The sequence below is a fragment of the Nyctereutes procyonoides genome, unplaced genomic scaffold (assembly GCF_905146905.1).
Source record: "Nyctereutes procyonoides isolate TBG_1078 unplaced genomic scaffold, NYPRO_anot_genome, whole genome shotgun sequence".
NCBI lineage: Eukaryota > Metazoa > Chordata > Mammalia > Carnivora > Canidae > Nyctereutes > Nyctereutes procyonoides.
Genome location: NW_026575140.1, coordinates 56,114,225 through 56,126,867, shown reverse-complemented (window position 1 = coordinate 56,126,867; position 12,643 = coordinate 56,114,225). Strand labels below are relative to the sequence as shown.

At 53.4% G+C, this 12,643-nt stretch overlaps 2 protein-coding genes across 8 annotated transcripts in view; both read right to left on the bottom strand.

Moving 5' to 3' along the window:
• Nucleotides 1-1,858: 1,858 nt before the first annotated feature.
• On the bottom strand, nt 1,859-3,876 carry MFSD6L (major facilitator superfamily domain containing 6 like). Its single transcript, XM_055306443.1, has one exon. It carries the CDS (start codon nt 3,779-3,781, stop codon nt 2,087-2,089), a length of 1,695 nt encoding a protein of 564 aa, XP_055162418.1. The 5' UTR covers nt 3,782-3,876; the 3' UTR covers nt 1,859-2,086.
• A 2,521-nt stretch (nt 3,877-6,397) lies between these two features.
• The window catches only part of PIK3R6 (phosphoinositide-3-kinase regulatory subunit 6), a 54,975-nt gene continuing 48,729 nt past the window's right edge, over nt 6,398-12,643 (bottom strand). For 6 of the 7 annotated variants that reach the window (XM_055304645.1, XM_055304648.1, XM_055304647.1 and 3 more), the window contains 2 exons: nt 7,649-7,761; nt 6,398-7,078 (listed from right to left, as the gene is read on the bottom strand). In XM_055304645.1, the coding sequence (XP_055160620.1) occupies nt 7,034-7,078; nt 7,649-7,761 (158 nt within the window). In that variant the 3' untranslated portion in view covers nt 6,398-7,033. Of the gene's footprint in view, nt 7,079-7,648; nt 7,762-12,643 lie in introns of those variants that run through there. The other variant, XR_008661816.1, reaches the window with a different exon arrangement.

The window sequence follows — 12,643 nt, the reverse complement described above, 5'->3', positions numbered from 1 at the left end:
AATTTGCTAAGCATCTGCCTTTGGCTCAGGTCATGATCTCAGGGTCCTGGGATCAAGCCCTGGGTCGGGCTCCCTGCTCAGGGGGCAGCCTGCTTCTGCCTCTGCCCCTCCCCCTGGCTCATGCTCGTTCTCTTTCTCTTGCAAAAATAAATAAAATCGTTAAAAAAGCCCAGATTTCTGGGCCTCAGCCAGGAGGTTCTGATGGACCTAGAACCCTAGGCACCTGTCATCTTTGATACGCTCAGATGATCTGGATGCACAGCCGGGCTTTGGGAACTACGGCACAGCAGAAAATGATCAAAATTTGGGCTAAGGAGATTAGGGCTCTGGTGGTGTTTCTGCTGGTGACCGAATGTGTGACTTTTCTGAGACTCTGTCTTCTCATTTGTAACCTGCAGATACCGAATTTGATGTAGTCATGGGGTTGTTGGCAGGGGCGGGGAATTGCTAAAGCCATTTATGTGGGGAAGCTGGCTTACCGTGCAAGGAAGAACACAGACCTTGCAATGAGATAGGCCTGGGTGTGATTCCACTTTTGATACTGTGCTAGACCTTGCTCGCTGACTATCCAACACTTAGCCCCCTCCTCTTCCTCACACAACCCTGATTTTGCTTGGGATGTAAGCGTGCCTGGTGGAAAATATTCCTACCTCCCAGACTCCTTTGCAATTCTGGGTGGCCACGTATTGTGGTTCACTCAGAAATCTGCTGAGGGTTTCTGGGAAGGCATTCATTCCTGTTTCTCCCTCTTCTTCCTGCCTGGAACATGGGTGAGATGCCTGGAGGTGCAGCAGTCATCTTGTTATCATGAGTGTACAGACATGGGATCTACAAGCTGAAGGTGATGGAACAGAGGGATGAAAAGATTTAGGTCCCTGGCAGTATTGTGGAGCCACTGTACCATCTCTGGACCACCTACCCCTAGACTTCTTATGTGAGAAAAATGAATCCCTAATTATTTAAGACAGAGGTAATTTTTTGTTGATCATTTATACCCTAAATCTTAGAAGACACTGAAAAAGAATCCATTTCTAGAACCATGTCTGACCCAGCTAGGAGACATTTTAGCAATTGTAAAATGAGACCCTTCTAAATCCAATATCCTATACTTACCTGATTATAAGGTAGAAGACTTTGTCTCTGGCATCTGGCTTCTGGAATAAAGGGCCCTTTCCTGGGAGGATGGGAGGGTTTGAGAAGTCACCGTGCTGAGTGGCTAAGCACAGGCACAAATGTGGACCACCCAAACCTACAGAGGCTGCTGCACCCCAACCAAGCAGATGCAAACCATCTCTGTGAAATCGTGCCAGGTGGAGCATGCAAGGTATGCATCCAAAGACATGAACCTGCCCTTGCTCTGCTGTACGTATGGAAGACAATTCTAGGGATCGTACCCCTCCCTGGTGACACATACACTTGAGAGTCAGAATGCAAACCTATTACCCTATGTCCCTTCTCCCCCAACACATAGTGCAGGGCCCATCTTTGCTCTGATTGGAAACCCAGGCTCCGGGGTGTGCGTGTGGGCACCTGTGTGTCAGTGGCAGGAGAGAGAGAAGAGTGTTGGTTTTCATTGCCATTCTCACCTGCCCACAGCATGGCTTCTATAAGATCAGGCTCATGCTTTTAGGACCCATAGGAACACACATGACTCACCAAACAAAGCCAGCTGCCCCCTCTGCCACCTGTCTTCCAGGCACTGCTGGTGTAATTTGAGCACTCCAGCCATGGCTGAAACCAATAGCACCAGAATCAGTACCAGTAACCTCTTGGAAACCTTACACACCAAAATAGGGTGAATACAAAGGGCAATTTTTTTTTTTTTAGCAAATGTATTTTTCCTCCATTATTTAAAAAAGATTGAACAGCAAAAAGTTAAATCTCCTTTTACCGTAAAAGTAAAGAAAATCATGCAATGAGACGATCCCGTAGGGCTTCTGCGCAGACTTGCTTTCTCTCTCTCCAGGCTGCCCTGCAGCCCCAGGCTGGACTTGGGATTCATCCTCAGCAGGTGAGTTTTTGCCCAGCACTAGCCCCATCCCCATGCCTTCCCAGATCAGCACATCTTGATCTTCTGTCTGCCCATCTATTCTGAGTACTCCTCCCTCATGGCCTTCACAAGCCAGTCCCGTTCTGTCCCCTGCTCAGAGTCGCTCGTGTCACTGGCCTCCATGACCAGCAGTTTCGAGTAGTTTATTTTCTGCTCTTGGGGTAGTCTGGACTGGATGGATAGGAGCAAGGCCAGCCAGAGCAGCAGGAGCACGCAGCAGGCCCGATACAGCACAGCCAGGCTGAAGTACATCACCACGAAGCCCCCCACGAAGCTGCCCAGGCTGGACCCGCCCCCGAAAATGTGGCCTCGGAACATGGCACCCAGAGGTCTCTCTGTCCTGGGAGTGGCCAGGTCCTCCACTGAGGCCTTGACTGCCCACCACAGAGCCCCGTTGCTGACGGCGCTCAAGATCTGGACTGGGAGGGCGGCCCACCAGCTCCAGAGGAACGAGTAGTAGAGCAGCTGGGCCGCCAGGCAGCCCAGGCCCAGCCCCACCGTGCCCATCCTCGACAGTTTCCTAAGCAACGTCATTTTGAACGGATGCAATAGAATTTCCCCCAGCAAGCCCAGGGCCACCGAGAAGCCCATGACCAGCTCGCTGCTCCCGTGGTCTTTCATGTGCCAAAACAGAAAGTTCTGCACCGCGCTGGTGGCGGCTCCTACGAGAAACACGGTGAAGGTGAGGAGAATGAGGCGGGGGTCGCCTCCTACCAGCGACAGCGCCTTGACGGTTTTGTAGCTGGGCTCCGGTCGCCTGCAGATGGGGACAGGAAAGGCAATGCTCACCAGTAAAGCCAGGGTGCTGACCACCGAGTAGCCGTAGAAGTGCAACACGCCCCGTGGGCCACTTGTCGCCACGAAGCATTCCAGCTGTCCCACGGCGGCTGCGATGCCGCACACACCTGCCGACAGGCCCAGCAGCCTCCAGATCCACAGGCTTCCGTAGTGGTCGGTGGCATCCACGAAATCCAGGTACTCGTAGAGGCTGTCGTCGGCCACCTGCTCCAGGGGGGCCGTCAGCAGCTCCCAGAACACCACGGACCCCAGGGAGAGGAGGAAGGTCCACCGCAGCCCTTCCAAGGAGAGGCCCAGGGCCCCCGCGCCCCCCTTGGCTGCTGACAAGTTGGCTGGACTTCCCGGGGCTGTGCCCCCAGCAAGCAGAGGGGGTGCGGTCCTGCCCACCTTAAAAGCACCTGCCCTAGCGGTGTCCTTCACCCCTGAAGCCACTCGGGCTGTGGTCCCGGCTCCTTCCACGGAGCCCACGGCGTAGCCGGGTGGACGGCCGGCCGGTGCGCGGACACCTCCAGCAGGTGCGCGCCTGAGGCCAGGGGCGCCCACGGCCCGGGGGATCGAGGCGGCCGCCGGGGGCAGGGCGGTGGGGCGGGCGCCGCGGCTGGCGTTGCAGGAAGGGTCTGCGGGAGCCTCGTCCAGCGGCGGCACCAGCGCCATCAACAGGCTGGCCCCCGCCGAGCCGAGCAGCGAGCCCGTCAGAAGCGCCCTCCTTTTCCGGTAGCTTTTGGCCAGGAAGGCCCAGAAGGGGGCCCAGAAGGCGGCGACCAGGTGCTTGGCCCCCATCAGGACGCCCACCCAGGGCGCGGCCAGGCCCAGCTGCCTCAGGTAGAGGGTCAGGAACGGGGTCACGCAGGCGTCCCGGACCCCGCACACCAGGTGGAACAGCCTGGCCACCCCCAGCGCCCTGCTGATGTCCCACTGCGGGTTGGCGCTCATGGCGGCCCGGCTCCGTCAGTCCCGGGCGGGCGGGGGCCGAGCAGGGCGCGGGGCGGCCGCGGGGCCACGGCCCGGAGAGGGGCGCGGGGCGCGGGGCGTCGCCTCCGGCCTCGGGCGGCACCGCGGTCTCCGGGCCAACGGCCGCCCCCGCCCCCCACCCCCGCCGCGTCCGGCTGCCGGCCCGGAAGTGGCCCCGCCCCCGGGAGCCGCACCTGCGGGGGGGGGGGGCGGGGCCGGCGCACCTGAGGCTGCACCTGCTGTCCCCGGGGCGTGAGCGCGCGTGCGCCCGGGTGGGGCCTGTGCCTGCGAGGTGCGCTCCGGGCTAGGGCCCGGGGGCGCCCGCACACCTGAGTTAGGTCCCTGGGCTGCCTCGGGCAAGGAAAATTGGGGGGCCGTGGGGGGAGCGGGAATGGGATTCGTGAGAGGGGCCCCCTCCTCCGTCAAGGACCGCCCCGTTACCTTCAGGGACCATCCCTGTCCACCCCCACTGACAAATCCCACCCCTTCCCCCACCTAATTTTTCCCCGTAGCATCACCACCCAGCACACAAGGGGGTTGTTTCGCGTGTTCATCTCCTTTCTCGTCTGTCTCCATCCGAAGCAGAATTCCAGGAAGGCAGCTCTCTGTCCCCAGGGCATAGAGCTGTGTCTTTGGATGCCAGCTGCCCCCCGCCCCCCGCAAGAGGCATTATTGGCGACACGATTTTCTTTCTTTATTTTTAATTTTTAGAATATATTTTTTTTAAAGTTTATTCATGAGAGACACAGAGACAGAGGCAGAGACACAGACAGAGGGAGAAGCAGGCTTCCCGCGGGGACACAGTGTTCCTCAGCGGAGACGATCCCCACCCAGAGGGCTGAGAGCCAGGGCTGTCTTGGAGTGGCCCCCTGCACCCCACCCAGGCGGGAGCTCCAGCCCCTGTGATAGGATGTATGTATCAGACAGTTTTAATCGACACCTGAGAGGGCTCAGTTGTCGACAATCAGGGAGCACACACTGGAGAGGCAGTTAGCTGGCATTTACTCCAAAAGCTGAACTCCAGAGGCAGCTTAATACCAGCACATCAACAATCTTAGATCAACAAAACTGGTTTCATGAATGAGCCTGATAGCTACTGGAGAAATTTCACTGGTGAAATTAGTGGTGTTCGTGTCACATGGATGGGTTACAGTTTTGTTGGAGGATTTTCCCGTGTGGGTGAGCACTTATAAGAACCTAGAGGGACGCCTGGGTGGCTTAGCAGTTGAACGTCTGCCTTCGGCTCAGGTCATAATCCCGGGGTCCTGGGATCGAGTTCCGCATCAGGCTCCCTGGAGGGAGCCCACTTCTCCCTCTGCCTGTATCTCTGCCTCTCTCTGTCTCTCATGAATAAATACAATCTAAAAAAAAAAAAGAAGAAAGAAGAAAGAAAGAAAGAAAGAAAGAAAGAAAGAAAGAAAGAAAGAAAGAAAGAAAACCTAGAGATCCCAGTGATCCAGCCCTTTGAAATGGTGTAGACTTTACTCCCAAATGGTCCAGTGTCCAGCCACTGATTCAGTGACATTTTTATGCAAGGTGGGCTCAGAGCACCTAGTGTGGCTGGGGTTGGGGTTGAGGGGGATGGCAGTTTGCCAACGCCAGTCTGAATGTGTAGCAAAATTTGGTCTACAACTTGCTTTTATTGTGAGCTGGTAGAGAGATTATTGCAGGAGGAGCCCAGAGTTCTCACCTAATTCTAACAACTGGTAAACTCTGCCAATATTTGCTTAAAGAACCTAGTAACCATGAATGTCAAAATTGATAGGAATCAGTTTATATCATGTCAATAGCAGAAAAAAATAATATCTAGCCACCTCCCAGTAAACTCACTCAAATTCAAGGACATTAGTCATTTCCGGTTTAAAATCACTTCAGTCTCCCAGGGACTGTCACTAATCCCTCTCTCTCCCTGGGTTCTGTGGTGGTGGTGGTGGGGGGTGACTTCAGTGGAGGATCTCACATCCATCCTCTCCTCCATCTTCACTCTGTCCAGGGCTGATATCCACTGAGGGGCAGGCACACTGCCATATAGGTGTCTCTTCAACTCATCTGCCCAGACCCCCAGGCACCCCCTCTTATAGGGGGTCTTACAGACTTGCCGCCACCCCCCAGGCAATGAGGCCAAAAGTAAAGTGCCAACCTCTCTACTCTTGGATCCCCAAACCTGCAAGGGATTTTTCCACACACCTCCTCCCACTATCCCCAGGGACCCTTCCCTCTACTGCTTTCCCAGCCACCCCACACACCTAGTCCTAGGGGTGAGGGAAATGGTTCTGTGTCACACTGATCATCCCTACTTTACATCTGGATGTAAGTTTTGGAACTCAAAAGCCAAGCATGTTCATGTCTTTAATATCTGGCTCCTCTGAAACTACTTTGCATCCCCATCTCTCTCTGTTTTGGGACAGAGCTGGTCAGAGGTCCCTAAGTCAACCTGAATGGGGAGATGGGGTGGGCCAGCAGACAGAACAGGCCAATAAATACTCCAGGGAACTCTCAACTGGCCAAAGAGGATTCACTAGGTTAGATCAAGTATGGCCCCAGATCTCTATTAAAACCCAAATGTCGCTAGGTATTAGATAAAAGCAAAAGTGCTTTAGTGTGCCTTTATTAGATCTGACATTTTCCTCTCATCCAAGAGAGACACCTGCCAGGGAAGGCAGGGTGTGGGCGGTGGCTGGAGGGAGAGAAAGGAGCAGATTCAGGAGAGAACAGGTGTAGTTGCCCTTGCTCTGCTCCCCAGCTTCCCCCAGGCCACGGCGCCTGGGGCCAAAATAGCACCTCACACTTGCGTTTTAAGGGCTGAATGGGGAGCTTGAGTGGGAGAGGCGTGAACTAGAAATAAATGAAGGTGTGGACAGTTGTGCACGGAGCTGGGTCCTGCATGTGCGCAACTTTGCAGGGACCGTCCTCAGGCCTGGGCATGGGCCCTGCTCCATCACCTGCCACGGCCACGCTCCCTCTGCTCAGGTCACTTGCTGGCTCCTACTCACAGCCAGAAGCCACCCAGGGCAGCCAGGCCTTGTTCAAGCTGCTGGCGTGAGTGTTTGGAGGTCGGTGGGGTAGTGTATCCTTCCTCTTGGTCTGGGGCTCTCGGACTCAGCGCTTCTGCTGCCCCTTTGGGCTCATTGGACGATGCCAGAGAATGTGTTGATGGGCATTAGAAGGGGCTTGGGCTTGGCTTTGGTGCCTTCCACCTCCAGCTGGTGTGAACCGAGCCACGGTGCCTTGGTCTTATGCGCCCCAGAACATGGCTCTGGGCAGGGAGCAACCTCGAACCTGTGGTGGAGAGAGGCCAGCTCAGGAGACAGATCTCTGGGGGCAGATCTGCTGAGGCATTGTGAAGACAGCCTCTCCATTATGGGGTACGCAGGAGGAGGTCTCACAGAGAGGGGGGTCAGGACAAGGAAGGAGCACCCAGGTGGGGGGCAGGAGAACCCTGGGACAGGAGGTGGGCCTGCATGTGTCACCTCCTGACCCAGATACACCACCTGCCCCTGGAGAGACCACTAAGGGTCACATTAATTGGGGCCCAGCTGCCACAGAAGGTCAGCCTGTGTCAAGGGGGTCAGTGCCAGCACAGAGGGGTTGGATCTGTGGCTGAGGCCACAGGCTGAGTGTACGTAGAGGAAATCTCCAGAAACATTGATAGCATCAGCTGCCCCATTCCTTTGCTCTTCTCCCCGGGTTCCCAGGAAGTCACAGGGCAGTGGCCTAAGTCCATGCCACCAGGTGGACCACACCTGCCTGGCCCCAGGGTCCGCCTCTGACAGGTGTCCCAGGCTAGAGGCAGGAGATGGTTAGGGCTGGCTCCATGGGGCCCAGAGGGGTGGTGAGGCCTGGCCTCACCTGACCACGTCCCTGAACATGCGCCGACCATCCTTGTCCAGTAGCAGCGTCAGGAGTCTCTGGTCCTGGCTCTGGATCTGGATGGTGGCTGTCCGGAAGGTATTGGTCACCGTCTGCAACAAAGAGACAGCCTGTGTGAGTGTCACCTTCATGACACAGGGCCTTGCCAACACCTCCTGCCCTCTGTGGCATATTTCTTCAGTTCAGCACATGGGGTCCCCAGCTCTCTTCCTGCAAGTGATTCGGAGCAGCGAGAACTGCCAGGAGCCCTTGGGGCCCTCCTCTAGGCAATTCTCCCAATCTGTTGTCTTAAATTTCAAACCACTGCCCTGGCTGGTGCTTGCCAGGTTATCAAGATGCTTCAGCAACCCTGTATACCAGGTGCATATATTATATGTGCAATTTGGAGGGGGGTGGTATTTCAGGGGTTTTATGAGTTCTGACTACTGTTCTCAGAGTTGGATTACATGCAAAATTATTTCCCTGGGAAGCAGCCATCTGCCCTCATGATGCAGACTGGGCCTGTGTCTGTGTCATGGAATCACTTAGGGGCCAGACACAGGTGGGGCCTTCAGAGGGCCTTTCTGGATGGCCAGCCCACCCTGCAAGCAGACGGTGGCTTTGGGTGGTTCACCTCCCACAACCTTCTGAGCCTGTAGGGTTCATCTCGTTCAAGAATTCTCAAACACTGGCTGCTCATAAGAATCACCTTTCCAAAATGTAAAATTTAGAGATTTTCCTTTAAGTGGTCTGGAGTTGAGGCCAGGTAAGGGCATTAAAAAAAAAAAAAAAAAAAGATTTACTTATTTAAGAGAGAGAGAGACTTTACAGCCAGATTTCCTGGGTTCCAGTCTCAGCTCTGCCTGGGTGTGTGACCTGGGACGTATTTCTTAATCTCTCTGTGCTTTCATTTCTTCCCTGGTAGTGACAGTGATTACCCTGTAGGATTGTTTTGTGAGGATTAAAAGGGAGAGTATATACCAAGTGCTGGGGACACGGTAAGCCTGTGTTACTGTCAGCCGGTTGTTATTGTTCTTCTTTGTAATTATAGTTTTGGGAGAAGGATCCAAGCATGAGTAGTAGCAGCTTTGGTTGTCAGAGGGGATGGGGACCCCACTGTGGGTTCTTCTACTGCTCTGTCTCCCAGCCCAAGGCCCCCCTTGCCATCACTCTATCTATAGACTCATAGGAGTCGGAACAGGTGGGTTGTGAGCAAAGGCAGAAGCCTTGCCAGGACAGAGGGTAACACAAAGAGAGAGAGGTTTGTGACCTTCCAGAAGTACCTGGAGAGACCGCAGGGAGGCTGAAGTCCTGTGTGGGCCAGGGAGTGGGGAAAGCCAGAGGCATTATGATAGCTGAGGGAACCCCACCTGAATTGACCCCAGCTGGCAAAGGAAACTCAAGGTTCCCACAGAGGAGAAGATGAAGTCTGGAAGGATTGACTGTGTGACCTTCTAGAGCTTTCAGGGAATGGGATCCAGCCCCCTGTCTCCCAATACAGTGCTCTTTCTCCACATCAGGCAGCTCTAGGTGACTCCCAGCAGGATCCAGGCTTCCACGATCCTGCCCTCCTGGTAGCCAGTCTACGGGGTCTCCTTTCACCTCCTAGATGTCTTGGTTTCCCTTTTGTGGTCTGCATGCCTGGACACACGCAGACCAGCCTGGCTTTGGCCTCATAGGACCTCAGGACTCTTGGATTTCACTCTATAGCTGCAGCCCTGGGGTCAACTGGGCGGGCCAGATGCCGAATTTGCAAAGGGTGTCAGTCTCAGCTCCTCAGGGGCTGAGCAAAGTGCTGCTCCTCACAGCTCACTGCCTCCCCTGCCCCAAAGCCCCAGCGCTACCATTCCTGCCTCATTTGCCACCACTTTCCTACCTCAGTCTTCCAGTCTGGCCAGTAGCGTTGCTGCCCTCTTAGACTCATGAAGCCAGACACTGCGCCCTTGCCCTGCTGTTCTCCAAGCGCAGAATTCCTTCCCTCTAGCTCACCACGAACCTCCCCTGCCACCCTGTGTTTATCACCCATCCATTTGTGCAGAGCACCCACTGACCAGCCTGGGTGCCCAGGGCAAAGAACAGCTTGTGGAATTATGCCTCCATAGGGCAGGGGTAAAAGGGAACTCGATGGGGTGATAAGTTTAGATTTCCCAAAAGCCCAGAAGCAGGTTGTTTAAAGAGGTCATTGGAAACGGAAACGGTTGTAGGGAACTGACTTGGAAAGAAGAGACGCAGGAGGGTGAGGGGGGCCACCTCAGAACTTGAGGCGCCTGCACAAAGCTGCCCACTAGGAAGGCAGATTTTGGCTCAGTACAGGAGACCCCTCAACCCATCACAGCTCTCCTACAGAGGATGGGCTGTCCCAGAAAAAGATGCACTCGGGTTAGGGCTGAGGTCCTGGGGGGGTGGGTGGGCTCAGTCTGGAAGACTCAGAAAGCATCTGGGAGCATCGACTGTGGGTGAGACAGCACGCTGAGTGCTCTGAGTACTGAGGGAGAATGGGGAGGACCAGGACGAGGGCTGAGGCCAGGGCACTTGTGGTTCCTCACTGAACAGAGATGATGCCATCCTTGGTGTTACACATGCTCCCTGGGCTGTCTGGGAGCACCGAGGGGGTCACCTAGCTTACCCCAGGGCTGTCTGGCAGCACCGAGGGAGTCACCTAGCTGACCCAGGGCTGTCTGGCAGCACCGAAGGGGTCACCTAGCCGACCCAGGAGTGGAGTGGAGTGGGTAGAGAAGGGTATGGAAAACAGGGAAGAGCATCAGGGAGGGCCTCCCGGGGGAGAGGACACCTGAATTTCAATTTGAAGTACAAATATGCGCTATGAAAAGATGGGGAAGAGAAAGGTAAGAATGGGTTTTAGGCCACGCACAGCGCTTGAGCAAAGGCAGAGGTGTGTCCGCTGGAACACTCCCATATGCTCTGGTGGCCAGAGTTGCGGATAAAGCAGAAGAGGAGCAGCATTATGCAACGCTGAAGAGTTTCTCCACCCTTCTACCATGGTTATGGGAAATGACAGAGGCGTCTGAAGCACAGACAGACATGTCCGAATTTTATTTTACAAAGATCACTTGGACAGAGATGTAGAGGGTGGGCCTGAGGAGCATTGCAGTGGCATCAAGGAGGACCAGCTAGGAGGCTACTGTGTTTGTCCAGGCAAAGGGGATGGTGAAGGTCTGGACCAAGGGTGGCCAACCTGTCCTGATTTGCCTGGGATGTCCCATGCCCCCAGGGAAGCAGTCCTTAGTCCTGGGCAGATTGGGGTGGTTTGTCAACCTAGGTGGCTCAGGAGGGAGGGAATGGGGGGAAGGGAGAGGTTTGAGAACACAGGGAAGTGAGGAAGAGGAGGCATCTGAGGGGGCTCCCCAAATTCTGGCAGAGGTGACTGGTTAATGATGGTCCCATTAAGTGAGAGGTTAGCCACAGCAGGAAGGGGATGAAATAAAAATTGTTAGCACATAGACAGCTCTTACTTGGCCACATGCTCTTCTGAGAGCTTTGCGTGGGACAATCATGTCATCCCCAAACAATGGGGTAAGGTCACTACTATTACTATCATCCCCCATTTACAGATGATGAGACCGAGGCACAGACAGCTTAATTAACTTGCCTGAAGTCACAGAGCTCATAAATGGCAGAGCCAAGCTTTGAACCCTGGCAATCTCAGCCTGGTTCTGGAGAGCTCTTAACAATTTGAAAGTACTGGCTTTGGTTTTGAATCTCTTGAATTTGGGGTGTTATGGGACATCTGGTCCGTGCAGAGTTGAATGCAGAGTCAAATTCAGGGGGTGACTATGAGAGCAGGAGATATGGATTTGGGTATTCTTAACATGTTGGACTCAAACCACATATACGGGTTAGGTATTCCGGGGACTGGGAAAAGAAGTGGGCCATGGATGGAAGTTGAGAACAGCAGCCATTTAAGGAACTGGTTTAGGGAAAAGAGCCCAAGGAAAGAGGCCAAAAAGTCACAATTCAGATATACAGAACTTTGAGAAAGTGGTATCTCTGAAATCACAGATTTAAAGAATTTAAAGACTTGAAGAACAGAGCATCAGTCCTAGTGGTGGAACTCATTAAAAACTGGTCAAAGGATGGGGCGCCTGGGTGGCTCAGTTGGCTGAGCATCAGACTCTAGGTTTTGGCTCAGGTCATGATCTCAGGCCCTACATTGGGCTCCATACTGAGCGTGGAGTCTGCTTAAGATTTTTTTTTCTTTCCTTCTGCCCCTCCCCCTGCTTGCACACACCCTCTCTATATATATAATATAAATAAATAAATCTAAAAAAAACTGATCGAAGGAATAGAAAAAGAAGGAAATTGTCCATGACAGTGTTGCAAGCCAGCTGTATTAGCATATCAACACTTAAGTGGGACTTTATATATATATATATATATATATATATATATATATATATATATATATATAATCTTCAATTTAAAGGTAACTACTAGGGCAGCCCAGGTGGCTCAGCAGTTTAGCTCTGTCTTCAGCCCAGGGTGTGATCCTGGAGACCCAGGATCGAGTCCCACATCAGGCTCCTTGCATGGAACCTGCTTCTCCCTCTGCCTGTGTCTTTGCCTCTCTCTCTCTCTCTCTTATGAATAAATAAATAAAATCTTAAAAAAATAAAATAAAGGTAACTACTATACAAAAAGTAGCATATACAGCTTGCAAATTGTCAGTCAGGGGAAAAATAAGCAAACAAAATGTAAGCCCCACTCCCCCCCCCGCCAAAACAGCAAAACATTACAAAAATCAGAAAACACAACATAAGACGGCAGAGTAAGATTGAGTAGCACGTCAAGTTAGTGTCTGTGGATTAAATTCTCCTTCGTTAAAAAACACAGACTTTCAGACTGAGAACAAAATCCAACTATACCAAAATCCAACTTTTAACAAGAGGCATAACTAAAATAAAAGTGTTTTAAAAATAAAGGGATGAGGATTTTTTATTTCAAAATGGCAGAGCATATATTTTATCGTTCCTTTCC